The sequence below is a fragment of the Hakea prostrata genome, chromosome 1, assembly GCF_041222555.1.
Source record: "Hakea prostrata isolate BN-2017 chromosome 1, UWA_Hpros_2, whole genome shotgun sequence".
Lineage (NCBI taxonomy): Eukaryota > Viridiplantae > Streptophyta > Magnoliopsida > Proteales > Proteaceae > Hakea > Hakea prostrata.
This window is the reverse complement of record NC_142600.1, coordinates 18,862,167-18,875,060: the sequence shown is the minus strand read 5'-3', so window position 1 is coordinate 18,875,060 and position 12,894 is coordinate 18,862,167. Positions and strand designations below refer to the sequence as shown.

The window sequence follows — 12,894 nt, the reverse complement described above, 5'->3', positions numbered from 1 at the left end:
GACTCAAAGAACATTCCCAAGTCGTTGAAACCCAGAAGCAAGGATCCATCGAACCGTAGCAGCAACTCAATCGATCTACTACCATCGCAACACCAGAACCATTGCCATCGCTAGATCTTCTTTTCTTTTGCCACCCATCTGCAACTCAACCTACAACCTAAAAAAACTATTGTTTTTCCATATTTTCTACCAATCGGCTCCAGATGAGAGGGAAAATGAAAGATTCAGCAATTGACTATAAATCAAAAAGCAATTTCGATATTGGGAAAGAGTACAGTTAGGATTTACCATCAACGCGTCGATTATAACTAGCAATAGAGAGATTTACTTCTTTAAATCCACAGAGACTCATGATGAACGACGACTACCCCAGCAGCAAGAGTAGCCATATGTGAGAAAAGATGGAAAACGTATGATTGTTATAAAAAAAATAAAATGTATTGACTGTTTTACCCTTGTCTTAGTTTTAAAATTTCAAATAAACCTGCGCATAAATTGTGAGAATGGATTCTCACCCATAATCCACAGCAGACAAAAAGTCTATTATAGATTTTGGAGGTTTTTCTATAATTTTAAATAAAAATAGAATTGATAATTAACATCAAACAATTTAAAATAATGAAAAATCCTCATAATAGATAATAACATACTTGATAAAAAAGAATTCAATCTTATATTATGATCATAACATAACAAGAAACTTTTTGTCTTCATATAATCCCTCAAACTTTTCGTTTTCATATAATCCCTTGCTCAACCCTTAATTTTTTTAAAAATCTGGGCATATAAGCATCCTAATATTAATATTAAAGAATCTTCCATAAGAATAAGAAAAAACATTGAGTACCATTTGTTGGGAATATTATCTAGAATAGAAACAAATAAAATTATTTCCAAATATTTAATTATAAAAATTTCTCGTAGTTTTCTAAGAAATAAGTAAATCTTACGTATATTGATGTACCTGCGTGTTAAGTGTTAACCTTCCATGGCTCGGTGTTATCAACAATTTTTTTATATTAATTTTGAAGAAATTAAAGTTTTTTTATATTAAAAAATAAAATAAAATCCATCCCGCGATCCCACGAGTATCTTTGAATTAAGGATCGGATGTACGTGAATTAAACACGTGGCTCCTATATTATTTTGAAGAAATTATAAAATTACTATAGAAGCGGCCAAATGTCAATTGCCGGCAGAATTGTAGTCAATAAGAGGGCTCCATTTGTGGAAACAAAAATATCTTGCGACTTTTTTTTTTTGGAAAAAAATAAAAATCTTGCGACTTGCAAGCTCTATGTGGGAGCGAGTGAAAGAGAAAAGATCCGTGCATCCATAACCACACGATACGTGTTCCTTTTCCTCATTTATCTAATATGAGCTCACCTTTACTGACGTGGCAGATACCTCTCCATCGAAAGATATTTTAGCGAGTGGTCGGTGGCCACAGAAATGTCACACGTGGCACTATAGGGTCACTAGCCAAAGATTTTTCTTTTTTCTTTTTCTCTCTCCCACTCGTTCTGTTCCTGGTTTCTTTCAGATTTTTTTGGCTTTTCATTTTGTTCTTCTTTTCAAGATTAATCGTTTCTTCGGCTACCGGGCTTGCAGCGATGGAAGATTGCCAGAGAAGACAGGAGGCGGCTGCCGTCGGTGCTGAAGAAGAAGGTCGAGGGCTGAGAGATCGAGCTTCGAGTGTGTTTGCAGTAGAGGTGGTGAAAGATGAAGATGTGTCATTGTTGTCGAAACGCGGCGAGTCGAGCTTGAGAGTGAGTGTAAGAAAGGAGGAGAAGGTGATACGGTGGGAAAGGTTTTTGCCTCGGAAGTTCCTTAGGGTTTTGCTCGTCGAAAACGATGACTCTACCAGACATATTGTCGCTACTTTGCTCAGGAAATGTAGCTACCAAGGTATGCTCTGTTTTCGATGGACCCCTTAGTTCACTGAAAAGTTATGTTCTATATTTGTTATAAAGATACGATCCCGAAGCAAAATTTGCATCCGTTTAAGGGGCACTATTACGAATTCTGATGGTGAATAATCGAGGTGAACTTGTTTCTGATTCCCTCTCTTCTTTCCCCTGATTTGCGCTTGTTTCAGACAGTAGGCTCTACAAGGTATCAAACTTCACGCTATGCTCTAGAGCTTTACGAGCTCAAGAACGGCTACCACTTGGTGTATCAATTCGTCAGAAACTCCTGCCATCTCGTAGACTTATGAGTTTTGTTTTACTGGAAAATTGACTTGTTTAGCCAATTTCTGTCTCCACACGGTTCTCAATTACAGTGAAATTCAAAACTTCAGGGCGTAATCTTCAATTTTTTTTCTTCTAATTTTATGTTAATGATCCTCACGAGTCACCAGAACCCGCAGATGTGGGGAGTCAGAGTAGGGTACGCAGGGTACGCCTTATATTTCATCTGAAGGTTTCTGAATCTTGTTGGAAACTTAATTTAGGAGAACTGGAGTATAGAATCCCAAATTGGGAACGCATTTAATATTTCAAACAACATACGATATATGTTGAACTTTCCCCATACTTTAATAATGGTGTGATTTAATTTGGATGAATTATCCCTTTTTTTGGGGCAATTACCATTACTAAGTTAAAAAAATTCAGGTATTTTCTATTTTTTAATATATTTTTGGGTCTATCCTCAGAACCTTACTGTTATTGAGATGCCAGGATCCCATCCATGCATGTCTTAATTACTTATTGTGTCTTGGACCAGCTAAGTTGGTAATATTCTCATGCCATTATTTGCCTTTGATTGGGTGTCCGATTTGTGGCTTAAACAGTTGCTGCGGTTGCGGATGGGCTCAAAGCTTGGGATGTGCTGAAGGAGAAACACTACAATTTTGACCTTGTCTTAACTGAAGTGGAGACGCCTTCTCTCTCTGGGATTGGCCTCCTTTCTAAGATAATGAGTGACGAAATATGCAAAAATATTCCTGTAATCAGTAAGTAAAACAATTCAAAGTAGAAATTTCTGACCCTTTCCTTGGCTGCCTTCTTGGTTTTGTAACTATTTTGAGTCTTAACATTCATGTCTCAACAGTGATGTCTTCAAACGATTCCGTTGGCATAGTCTTTAAATGCATGCTGAAGGGTGCTGCAGACTTTCTAGTGAAGCCGGTTCGAAAAAATGAACTAAGAAACTTATGGCAGCATGTTTGGAGAAAGTATTGTGTATGTTCTGACACCCTCCCCCTTTGCAGTGGGTGGGGCCCTGTATCCTCCATGCATCTCACAGACACACAAACACAAATTAGCATCTCTTTTAGCTATTCAGTCATCTCTGTTCCTAGAAGCTTTGCCCAATCATGCATATGGTTCATAGTGTTGCTCTCTTCCTAATTAAAAACATCTTTTTTCTGCAGTCTAGTGGCTGCGGGATTGGATCTGGGAATAGGAATCTGAACCTGGCTAGACTTGAGACCATGTCTGACAATGTTGCTGCTATTAATCATGGAAAGTCAATTGCTGATAATGGATCTAAGACCGCATCTAGTCCTGATAAAGATAGTGATATGGAGGTAAGTTTCCTAATTCCTAGCATATAGGTATATTTTTAAATCTTTATTCTGGAACATGTGGCATACTTTCTCTTACTTCTTTTAAATGTTAGCATGTGTGAAGAACTGTATTGGACGTATTGAAAATTAGTCATGTTTGAATGCGTAAGTCCGAAAGTGCTGTGTGATTTATCTATTATAATAATTCAGCCCTCACAGTAATTTTATGCTCTTATCTCACCAATCTGTGACATACAGTCTATAGAAATGATGAATTGCACCTAAATATTTGGTAGTTCAATATTAAGTGTGGATCATTGGATTTGAACTGCAAATTGACAACTGATATATGACTCCTCTTTGCCATTCAACTGGTCCAGTACCCATGGAAATTTCGAGTCCAATAATCAAAATGGCCATAGTAATGTAGGATTTATCTCTGCCTATTAAGGTGACTTCTTCTTCTTTTTTTTTTTTTTTTTTTTTTTTTTGGGGGCGGGGTGGGAACAAAAGAGGCAAAATTTCTCCATAGTTCATAAACTGAAGTACTATTTGTTAACACCCCTGTTACTACACTCCTCCCACAGCACCTCATTCCTGCATTCACGCTTCATTCACAGATCACACACACGCACATATGCACACCAAGCAATACCCACAGCACACGTAGATCTTAATAGAATCTGCAAATGGCTATTTCATCAATTCAGCAAACTGCAAACAACTATCTCATTTATTCAGCAAAGCTGTATTTCAAAACTCATTCTCAGAACCGAATACGTTCCTTTGCTCATACCTACCCAAGAGTCTTTCTCTCTCCTGCAAGCACAGCTTGCCCTTTATTTATTCAAATATATTTATTTTTTTTTTGCCTATCCTGCTATCTCTCCCTCCTCCCCCAATATGACAGCAACATTCCTAACTAACTCCTTTCCATGTGGACCACATTCTTCTATAAAATCTCAGGTCTGTGTCGCTTCTCCCCAATGGATCCTGCTGCTTGTCCCTTGCTGCTTCTTTTAGTTGATTCTGTCCCCTACATGTCCAGCTGGGCTTGATTCCCTTTGGCAGCAGGAATTGATCCCCTGTACCCCCTTCTATTCTTGCGAGTTTACATCCAACATACTAGGGATCTATGACTATCATTTTACAATCTAAAGCAACTTTGTAATTTGATAATTTTGAATGAGAAATTTTGATGTGGGTTTGATTATTATATGCAGAGCTCTTGTATTAGACCAGAGGACGGAATTGGAGGTTTGCTGAAACTAAGGGAGGGTTCTGAGCATGAATATAGGAATTTCACACTGGAAACTTACTCAACATCAAAGAAGCATGAATGTGATGAATCTCATGAAAATGGAAAAACAAAAGGTTGTTCTTTTCTTTGCTTGATTGCAGATTGTATAAAGCCAACAACTGTTTACTTGTATATATGATAAAGCTTAATTTTGCAGATGAGACAATGGGGATAGAAATCAAAATGTCATTGCCCATTCAAGCAGGAGCTTCAACCAGAAGTGTATTTGAGGCCAATGGTTTTTATAATGGTTCTCCATGTAGAGAGGAAGACCTGGTTTCTGCCAGAAGTAAGGAGGGTGCCATTTGTGATTTCGAGCATCTCAATCAAATTGAGAGAAATATCAAACAGTCAAAAGAAGTATTTGATTTCATTGGCGCAGCAAGTACTGAACAAAGCAAATTTCCCATCTCAGAGGACAAAGATCAGGCAGAAGATAAGTCATGTAAAAACAGCGAGATCCCAGATGTAAAGAGAAACACAAATTCTGTTCCCACACAATTGTGGGAGCTTTCTTTGAGGGGACCACAACATAAATTCAAGGGTCATGAAGTTTTCCAGGAGAAGCATTTGCTGAATCATTCTCATGCATCAGCATTTTCAAGGTGAGGGTCCTATTGTTGAATCTGCCTTCTGAACCATTCTGTTTTGTTGATCTGACTGAATGATGTGATTTTAGGACATCATATAAAGGGGAAAAGAGGGTGGCTGACAAGTTTTGCTTGTTCTTGTGGATGAGTTACATTTTCTGTGTCAAGTTAAAGTGATGGTATTTCTTATTCTAGAAATACTTGGAAAGGAACTTGCAGAATTTTTTATTTTGAATGGATAGTCTCAAATGATTTCACCTCAACCTATATGTATATGAAAACTCTTCAAGTCTTTGGGTGTAAACTTGGTCTGCTAATTGTGTCATGATCATTGTGTTTGTTGATTAAAAACTACAAAGCGCTCTGCATTAGCTGGAACTATGAAAATACATCATCAAAACATGAAATTAAGAAACCAATATGTAGATCATTGACTGGTACAATATATAAACTTCTTGTAGAACTGACACTGTCAAACCACAAGTCTTACACTGGAACTGGGTTCCTGACTAATGGTATAAATACTACCGTAACACCCAAAACCCATTAGTCATGTCAGCCTTGATGAGTAAATCAGCATTAAAAACTACAAAATGATCTCCATCAACTAAACCTGTCAAAGATATATCACCAAAAGCCAGAAGTATACCAGTGTCTGGATCCTTGTCTGATACAATATACACTCCAATGACTCATTGCAAAGATCATCTGGATTACTACTTGGCATGACTGATAATGGATTGCGGATGTACATAGAACATATTTGTATCTTATGCTCGTGATGATCATTCAATGCTACCCAACGATGGCATGTTCACATAATCCAACCAAGCATCTGTATTACTAGGAATAATCCCAGATTTCAGCGATAAGATCTGCTGATCAAACACACCAGTATAATTTAAGACTTGACCACCACGTCCGCCGTATCTCAAGATATATCGTACAGGGCATTGTCCACCAATACTCTGTCTGAACCTTAAGACCAACTTTATTGTGTCAGATACTCCATGTCATTCACAAGAGATTCTAGTTATGGAATACATCAAAGGCACAAGTAGTATTTTTTTTTTAATTTTTTAACTATTATGTTCATTAAGCCACCTCTACTAGTGTTTTTTGCTGGTCCAAGGCCTAGATAAAGTAGGAGGGTTGGTTTGTTAAGTTCGGCAGATGGCACTAGAAAAAAATCCAGCCAAACCCTTTTTACATGGATTCAACAACCTTACATAACAAACGCTATACTAGGGCGTTCTGCATGCTACACGATGGCTTGGGTGTGATGATAAGTGGACAAGGGTTAGCTAGGGCACCCCCATAAGCGATGAGCTGTGTCGGTGCTCAAATGCGGTGATAAGTAGGCAATCTGTGCCAAGTAGGAGTGCGAGTAATGAAGCTATTCCAAAAATGTAAGATTGGATTAACATCTTGGAACATATGATCTTTTAATAGGCAAGAGCTTAGGATCGATGGATGTTATGAATATAGCTTGCATTCAAGAGACTAGATGGAAGGGTAAAAAAGCTAAGGAGTTGCATGACTTTAAACTTTTGTACACTGGGAATAAAAAGTAATAAAAGTGGAGTGGGCTTAATAGTGGATAAGGATTTGAAGAACGATGTGGTGGATATTAATAGATTAAGTAATTAGGATTATTGCTATCAAGTTTGTCCTGGTGAAAGAGATTGTAAATATAATTAGTGCATATGCACCCCAAGTAGTACTAGATGAAAGCCTAAAGTTACAATTTTGGGAAAATATGGATGGATTAGTGAGCAGAATTCGTTGAGAAGAAAAAATTATCATAGGGGGTGATCTGAATGGACATGTTGGGAAAGATCAAAGAGGCTTTGAAAGTGAATGTGGAGAATCTGGTTTTGGAGAGAGGAATAAGGAAGGGATCTCAGTTTTAGATTTTGCTATTGCTTTTAATTTATCTATTGTTAATACTTACTTCAAAAAGATAGAGAAGTTTTTAATTACCTCTAGAAGTGGACATCATAGAAGCCAAATAGATTTCTTCTTAACTAGAAGGCTGGATAGATTGTTGTGCAAGGATTGAAAGGTGATAGTAGGGAAAAGCTTGATCGCATAACATAGACTAGTGTACTTGGATGTGTGCCTCAGTCCTCAAGCTTATAAAAGATGTGAGGTTGACTATTTTAGAATAAGGTGGTGGAACTTAAAAGGAGATTATTTAAAATCTTTCACTAACGATGTAGTCAAACAAGTAAAATAGGAATTTTAGGGGGACACTAATGAGATGTGGAATTAGATGGCTATGTGTATTAGGAAGATGGATAAAGATGTCTTAGGTGAATTCCTATGGAGAGACTTGTTGGTGAGGTTCAAACAACAATTAAGAATAAGAAAGCTAGCTTTAAGAGATGGCAAAGGACTAAGGATGCAGACTTGCAGAGAACCTACAATAGTATAAGTTGGCTAGAAATGAAATTAAGAAAGTTAGGGGAAAAACAATGGAGAAGTATGAAGATTTATACAATAAGCTTGGCATAGAGGAATGGGAAAAAGTTATTTATAAGACAACTAAAATAAAGGACAGGAAAAGAAAAGATCTAGACCATGCTAGATGTATTAAAGGTGAAAATGGTGAAGTACTATTGCGTGATGAGGACATCAAGAAGAGATGGAAAGCTTATTTCTCTAGCCTAGGAAACAAATATATTTAAGGTATTGGTGACTCGGATGGTTGCACCATTCGCAATGGTACCAACGTTCAAGCATTTATAAGGAGACTTGCTGTTTCTTAAGCAAAAGAAGTTCTAAGGAGGATGAAAGTATGCAAGGTATAGTCTTAATGAAATCCCAATAGAAATATGGAAGAGCTTAGGAACCTATAGGCTAGCTTTGCTGAGCACAAGAAAATTGCCTGATGAATGGAGGGGAGGCATTAGGATTCCAATTTACAAAAATAAAGGAGATATTCAAAGTTGTAACTGTAGAGACATAAAACTGATGAGTCATACTATTATGCCATTTAGGACAAGAAATCAGTATTATGGAGAACCAATTTGGTTTCATGTTGGGAAGATCAACAACGGAAGCTATATATCTTATTAGAAGACTTATGGAAAGGTATAGTGTATAAGAAAGATCTTCATATGGTTTTTATTGACCTATAAAAAGCTTATGATAGAGTTTCCCTAGAGTGCTAATTTGGCAAGTTCTAGAGAAAAGAATTGTTGCAAGTAAATAAGTGGACATAGCTAAAGATATTATGATGGTTCAGTGACAAGTGTAAGAACGGTTTTTTTTTTTTTTGGGGGGGGGGGGGGGGAGCAACCTTAGGAGACAAGTAATGAGAAATGATATGCATAGCTTAGCCCTTGTATCTAGTATGACCTCAAATATAGGTAATTAGAAGGCAAGGATTCATGTAGTCAACTCCACATAGTGGGAAGCCACTGACATATTGAAGATTGAGAATCCATGTATTTAGTAGTGTTTGTTTCAAGGAGGCTGAAACTTCTAATAGTACTTTGTGTGACAAAATCTGGATTTGAGACTATTAGTTGACATGGATCTATCCAAGGTTGAAAGGTAAATGTTTAATCATAGATTAACAGTGCAACATCCAACATGATTTGGGCATTCATGCACTCAGCCTTTGCTGCATCACATTGTAAGCTCATGAAATTTATGGATTCCATTTCTCTTATTGAAGAATGATCTATCAGCTGATCTCTTTCCACCATCACCCAAGCCCTCTTTATGAGAAACAAACATTTGTGCATTAGACTCAAGTATTAAGTATGATTTCAGGGATTTTTTTTCTTCTGAGTCTTCTGCTTCTCCTCTCCCTCTGTTTTTCCTACTTTCTTTTGCAGGTATGGTGGTGAAAAACTTCATGTTTCATGCTCAAGATCAGGTTCTTCTTCAGCCAGTTTATGCATAAGAACCAGTGACTCAAATGGTTCCAATTGCCACATAAATCCTACCATTGATAAAGCAAAGAGCATACATTTTCCTCTTTTAGGGAAATTAACCCCTCCTCATAGAAGTGAAGTTGAAGCCATAACATACTATCAGTTGTCATCTGGTAGCAGCAAGGAAAATGCAGGCCCTTCAGCATCAGTTTCTTTGAAAGAAAATGCTGCTTGTGTTGGTCATTTTTCCACTGTGAAACCGGTTATTCCTCATGCTCAACTTGAAGCTGTACCTCATTCCATTCCTGTTGGAGCACTGCCTTTCCAGAACTTTTGTGTTGGCTATGGTCCCATACCACATCCAATTTTCTGTCCCAAACCTTTTAGACCCCTGTGTGGTTCCTCTGAAAATGAGAAAGCTGCAGTTTTTAATCCATCTGCTCAGGATTGTAATGATCTTGTTAATATACATCATATCAATTCATCTGTTGGTTCTGAGGGCCACCAACTGCATATGTGGAAGAAAGTAATGGAGGAACAGAAATCCAATACCAAAACTGCGTACAACTCACCTATGCTCCGCACTTCTTATGAGATAGCCGATCAGGTTGGCAACTGTAACCAAGATATTGCCGATGCTAGTCGGTGCAATGGCAGTAATGATGATGTAACTGTAGCTGTCAATATGGGAACAATTACTGAGAGCGGTACTGAAGAAGGTTTTCGGAACTGTAAAGGGGACAATTTGGACCGTAGCTGCTCCCAACGAGAGGCTGCATTGAGCAGATTCCGCTTGAAACGGAAGGATAGATGTTTCGAGAAAAAGGTGATAAATATTACTAGTTGCATCCTTTGACTATATTTTATTCATATAATTTTTATGGAGTTTACTTCGATGGTTTTAGCTTGATAAATGACAAGCTACGAGAAAGTCGATTGAGGTGGCACAACCACGCTCAAAGGAGGCCTTTAGATGCCCCTATAAGGCGAAACAATTTAATCCAAATTGGAGAAATTAGAAGAACTAGGGGTAGACCTAAGATAATCTCAGGAGAAGTGGTGAAAAAGGATATGCATAGCTTAGGCCTTGTATCTAATATGACCTAAAATGGAGCTAAGCGAAAGGCAAGGATCCATGCAGCCAATCCCATTTAGTTGGGACGAGGCTTCTTGAGGTTGTAGCTTCAATGCTTTGACTTTGGTTTTTTTGGGGAATGCTGCTTTAATTTCTCCTGATAACGCTTCCATTGTTCCTTGGCCATATATTAGCATGATACCATTCTGCTATCCTGTATTCTAAAATTGGATTCTAAGAAGAAATAGTCATTTAGCAACAAAGTTTCCATTGTTTTGCTTGTCAGGTTCGGTATCATAGTAGGAAAAAGCTAGCGGAGCAACGCCCACGCTTGAAAGGGCAGTTTGTGCGTCAAGCAGGGGCTGAATCAGCCATGATTACTTTAGAGTCAGATTGAGTTGAGGCATTAATTCAATTTTGAATATTGTCAGAGGTTTAATTACAGGTCAGAAAGCTTAAAGGTATGGGATGAGGCTTCAAATTTTTCTGCATCAGATTACTATTTTGTTTCTTTCCCACATTTGAGGCTGCTGAAACAGTAGCCATATTACAACACAAAAGCTGCAAGTTGCTGTTGAAACCGTGGAAAAAGTACCATTTACGATATAAGAGCTGCTAGCATTGTGGGGGCCTGAATTCAGTGGTTTCTGTATTATATTCAATGGTTTCACATGATACATCATAATATATGTTTCAAAATTTGTTTTAATTTTTTTGGATAATCTGTTACTGACAAGTGTTTGCAGGGCAGGACTAACTTTACAGTTGGTGTTATTCCGTTTGAAATCTACTTACGAAATTGTGAACATGAAACTGGATTGGAGTGGGAAAATTTCACTTCTTTCCTCTTGGCCTTTTCCCATTTGTACAAGCATTTGCTTGAGCAGGACTCTGTAATTATGGGTGGTTGGCGTTGAGTTGGAAACAAGCAGATTACACTTCCAAGTAGAAAATGTAGTCTACCAACATGCGGTCGGGAGACCAGGACCAACTATAACAATGTCTAAGATTAAGCGTTGACAAGGTATGTTTAGATTTAAGTGTTGAAACTTTATGATTCTTCGGTTCAGAAACTGATGCTCTCTCTCTCTCTCTCTCTCTCTCGTGTTCTTCTCCTCTTTCCTCCTTTAAACTTGTACTCGTCCCCCCACCCCACTCTTGCTTTTGTTCTGTTTGTTTATCTTCTCCTTCATCCTTTTTAGTAAGGATATGAACAATCATCAAAATTTCTTGAAATCTCCATTTGGTTGAAAGTAAAGTAAAATTACTTATGAAAAGAAAAATCTTGTACCACTGATTGTGTAACCTAGCAAAATTTTTCTGCATTTAGTGAAGTATGCTTCTTGTAAAATTTGTTTTGTTTTCCAAATCAAAAGGAAGAATGATTGCAAACTAAAATTTAATGACTTCAGTATGTTGTAGAGTTAGTTATACCATGATGTGAGATGATGATTACAGACCTTCCGACTTTTGATTTGATTTAGCTTCCCTTTCATTTATTTTTCTTGCAACCAAAAGAAGCTGAAAGGAAGAATGGTAGTACAAGATTAGGATTAATGATACTTTGTGCCATTGTTTGATTGTAAAAAGGGAATTATTTTTTTCTTTTTCCGTTCATTTTTGGAGGTGAGGGGGAGAAATATTGTGATATTGTTACAATAATCTTTGTCCAGTGGGTTAAGTGAATCCATCTTCTATTTTCAATCCGCATAGGAGGATTAATTATAGAATTTGTGATAAACATCAATGGGTTGTTATTGACTTGCATGGTCTGGAGTCTTGCTTGACAGATTGGAGCGAGATGTGCTGGTGCTCTTTCTTGAGTTGTTTGTTCAACTTTCATCTGGTCTCGCTCTTTTTCTACCTCCATCGTTTGGTTGGGTTTGTCTACTAGTATTTGGAGATGACCTATCCTTGTGTGTGTTCGTTTAAATGTTTTTCATGCATATCTGCTGTCACATGGCAACGGGGTCCATGTCTTGCCAAAACGTACACAAGAATGCGCGAATCCAGATTGAGCTTGTGCATGATTGGGGAAGCTTAATATGTAAAAGAACTATTCTGCATCTTGTTTTATGAGTGTACAGTCAAGGTTTAAAGTATCGGTATCGTATTGTATCGGTCAAATGATTTTAGGGCGGGTCGCCTTGTATCGATGTCGCTGACAAATGTATTTTAGTGATTCAATAGAGACCGAGATTATCGTACGGTTGGGCAAATGGATCGTGGCTAGATCTTTGGACGGGAGATACAAACCTTGGTATATGGCAAAATCGATAAATTTTGAGGAATGAAAGTCTAAATTGGGGAAGAACTATTGTTGTTTTGTCATACATATTGTGTGGGTCCTTATAAGACTCATTGGGGGTCATACCTACGAATTATTTTATTATGCTAAGAAATGGAATGACATTTATTTTGTGAGGTTCACGAATATTTGAAAATAAATAAATTATTGATAATAATATTTTTTTACAAGATATGGGTAAATTAAAGCACTAGTACAAAAAAAAAAAAAAAAAAATTCA

The 12,894-nt window shown here is 37.4% G+C and overlaps 1 protein-coding gene across 1 annotated transcript; it reads left to right on the top strand.

Annotated features, from left to right (window-relative positions):
• The first annotated feature begins 1,493 nt into the window (after positions 1-1,493).
• Positions 1,494-12,495, top strand: LOC149028066 (two-component response regulator-like PRR95). Its single transcript, XM_089168297.1, has 8 exons — positions 1,494-1,908; positions 2,798-2,959; positions 3,058-3,188; positions 3,380-3,535; positions 4,738-4,888; positions 4,972-5,419; positions 9,253-10,117; positions 10,653-12,495. The coding sequence occupies exons 1-8, from the start codon at positions 1,614-1,616 to the stop codon at positions 10,761-10,763; spliced, it is 2,319 nt and encodes a 772-aa protein (XP_089024423.1). The 5' UTR covers positions 1,494-1,613; the 3' UTR covers positions 10,764-12,495.
• The last annotated feature ends 399 nt before the right edge of the window (positions 12,496-12,894 follow it).

Bases quoted from the DNA above. Each gene is read 5' to 3' on its own strand.
- LOC149028066 (XM_089168297.1), top strand. From the start codon at position 1,614: ATGGAAGATTGCCAGAGAAGACAGGAGGCGGCTGCCGTCGGTGCTGAA. The intron at 2,960-3,057 runs GTAAGTAAAACA...ATGTCTCAACAG, and splicing joins CAAAAATATTCCTGTAATCA to TGATGTCTTCAAACGATTCC. The intron at 4,889-4,971 runs GTTGTTCTTTTC...TTAATTTTGCAG, and splicing joins TGAAAATGGAAAAACAAAAG to ATGAGACAATGGGGATAGAA.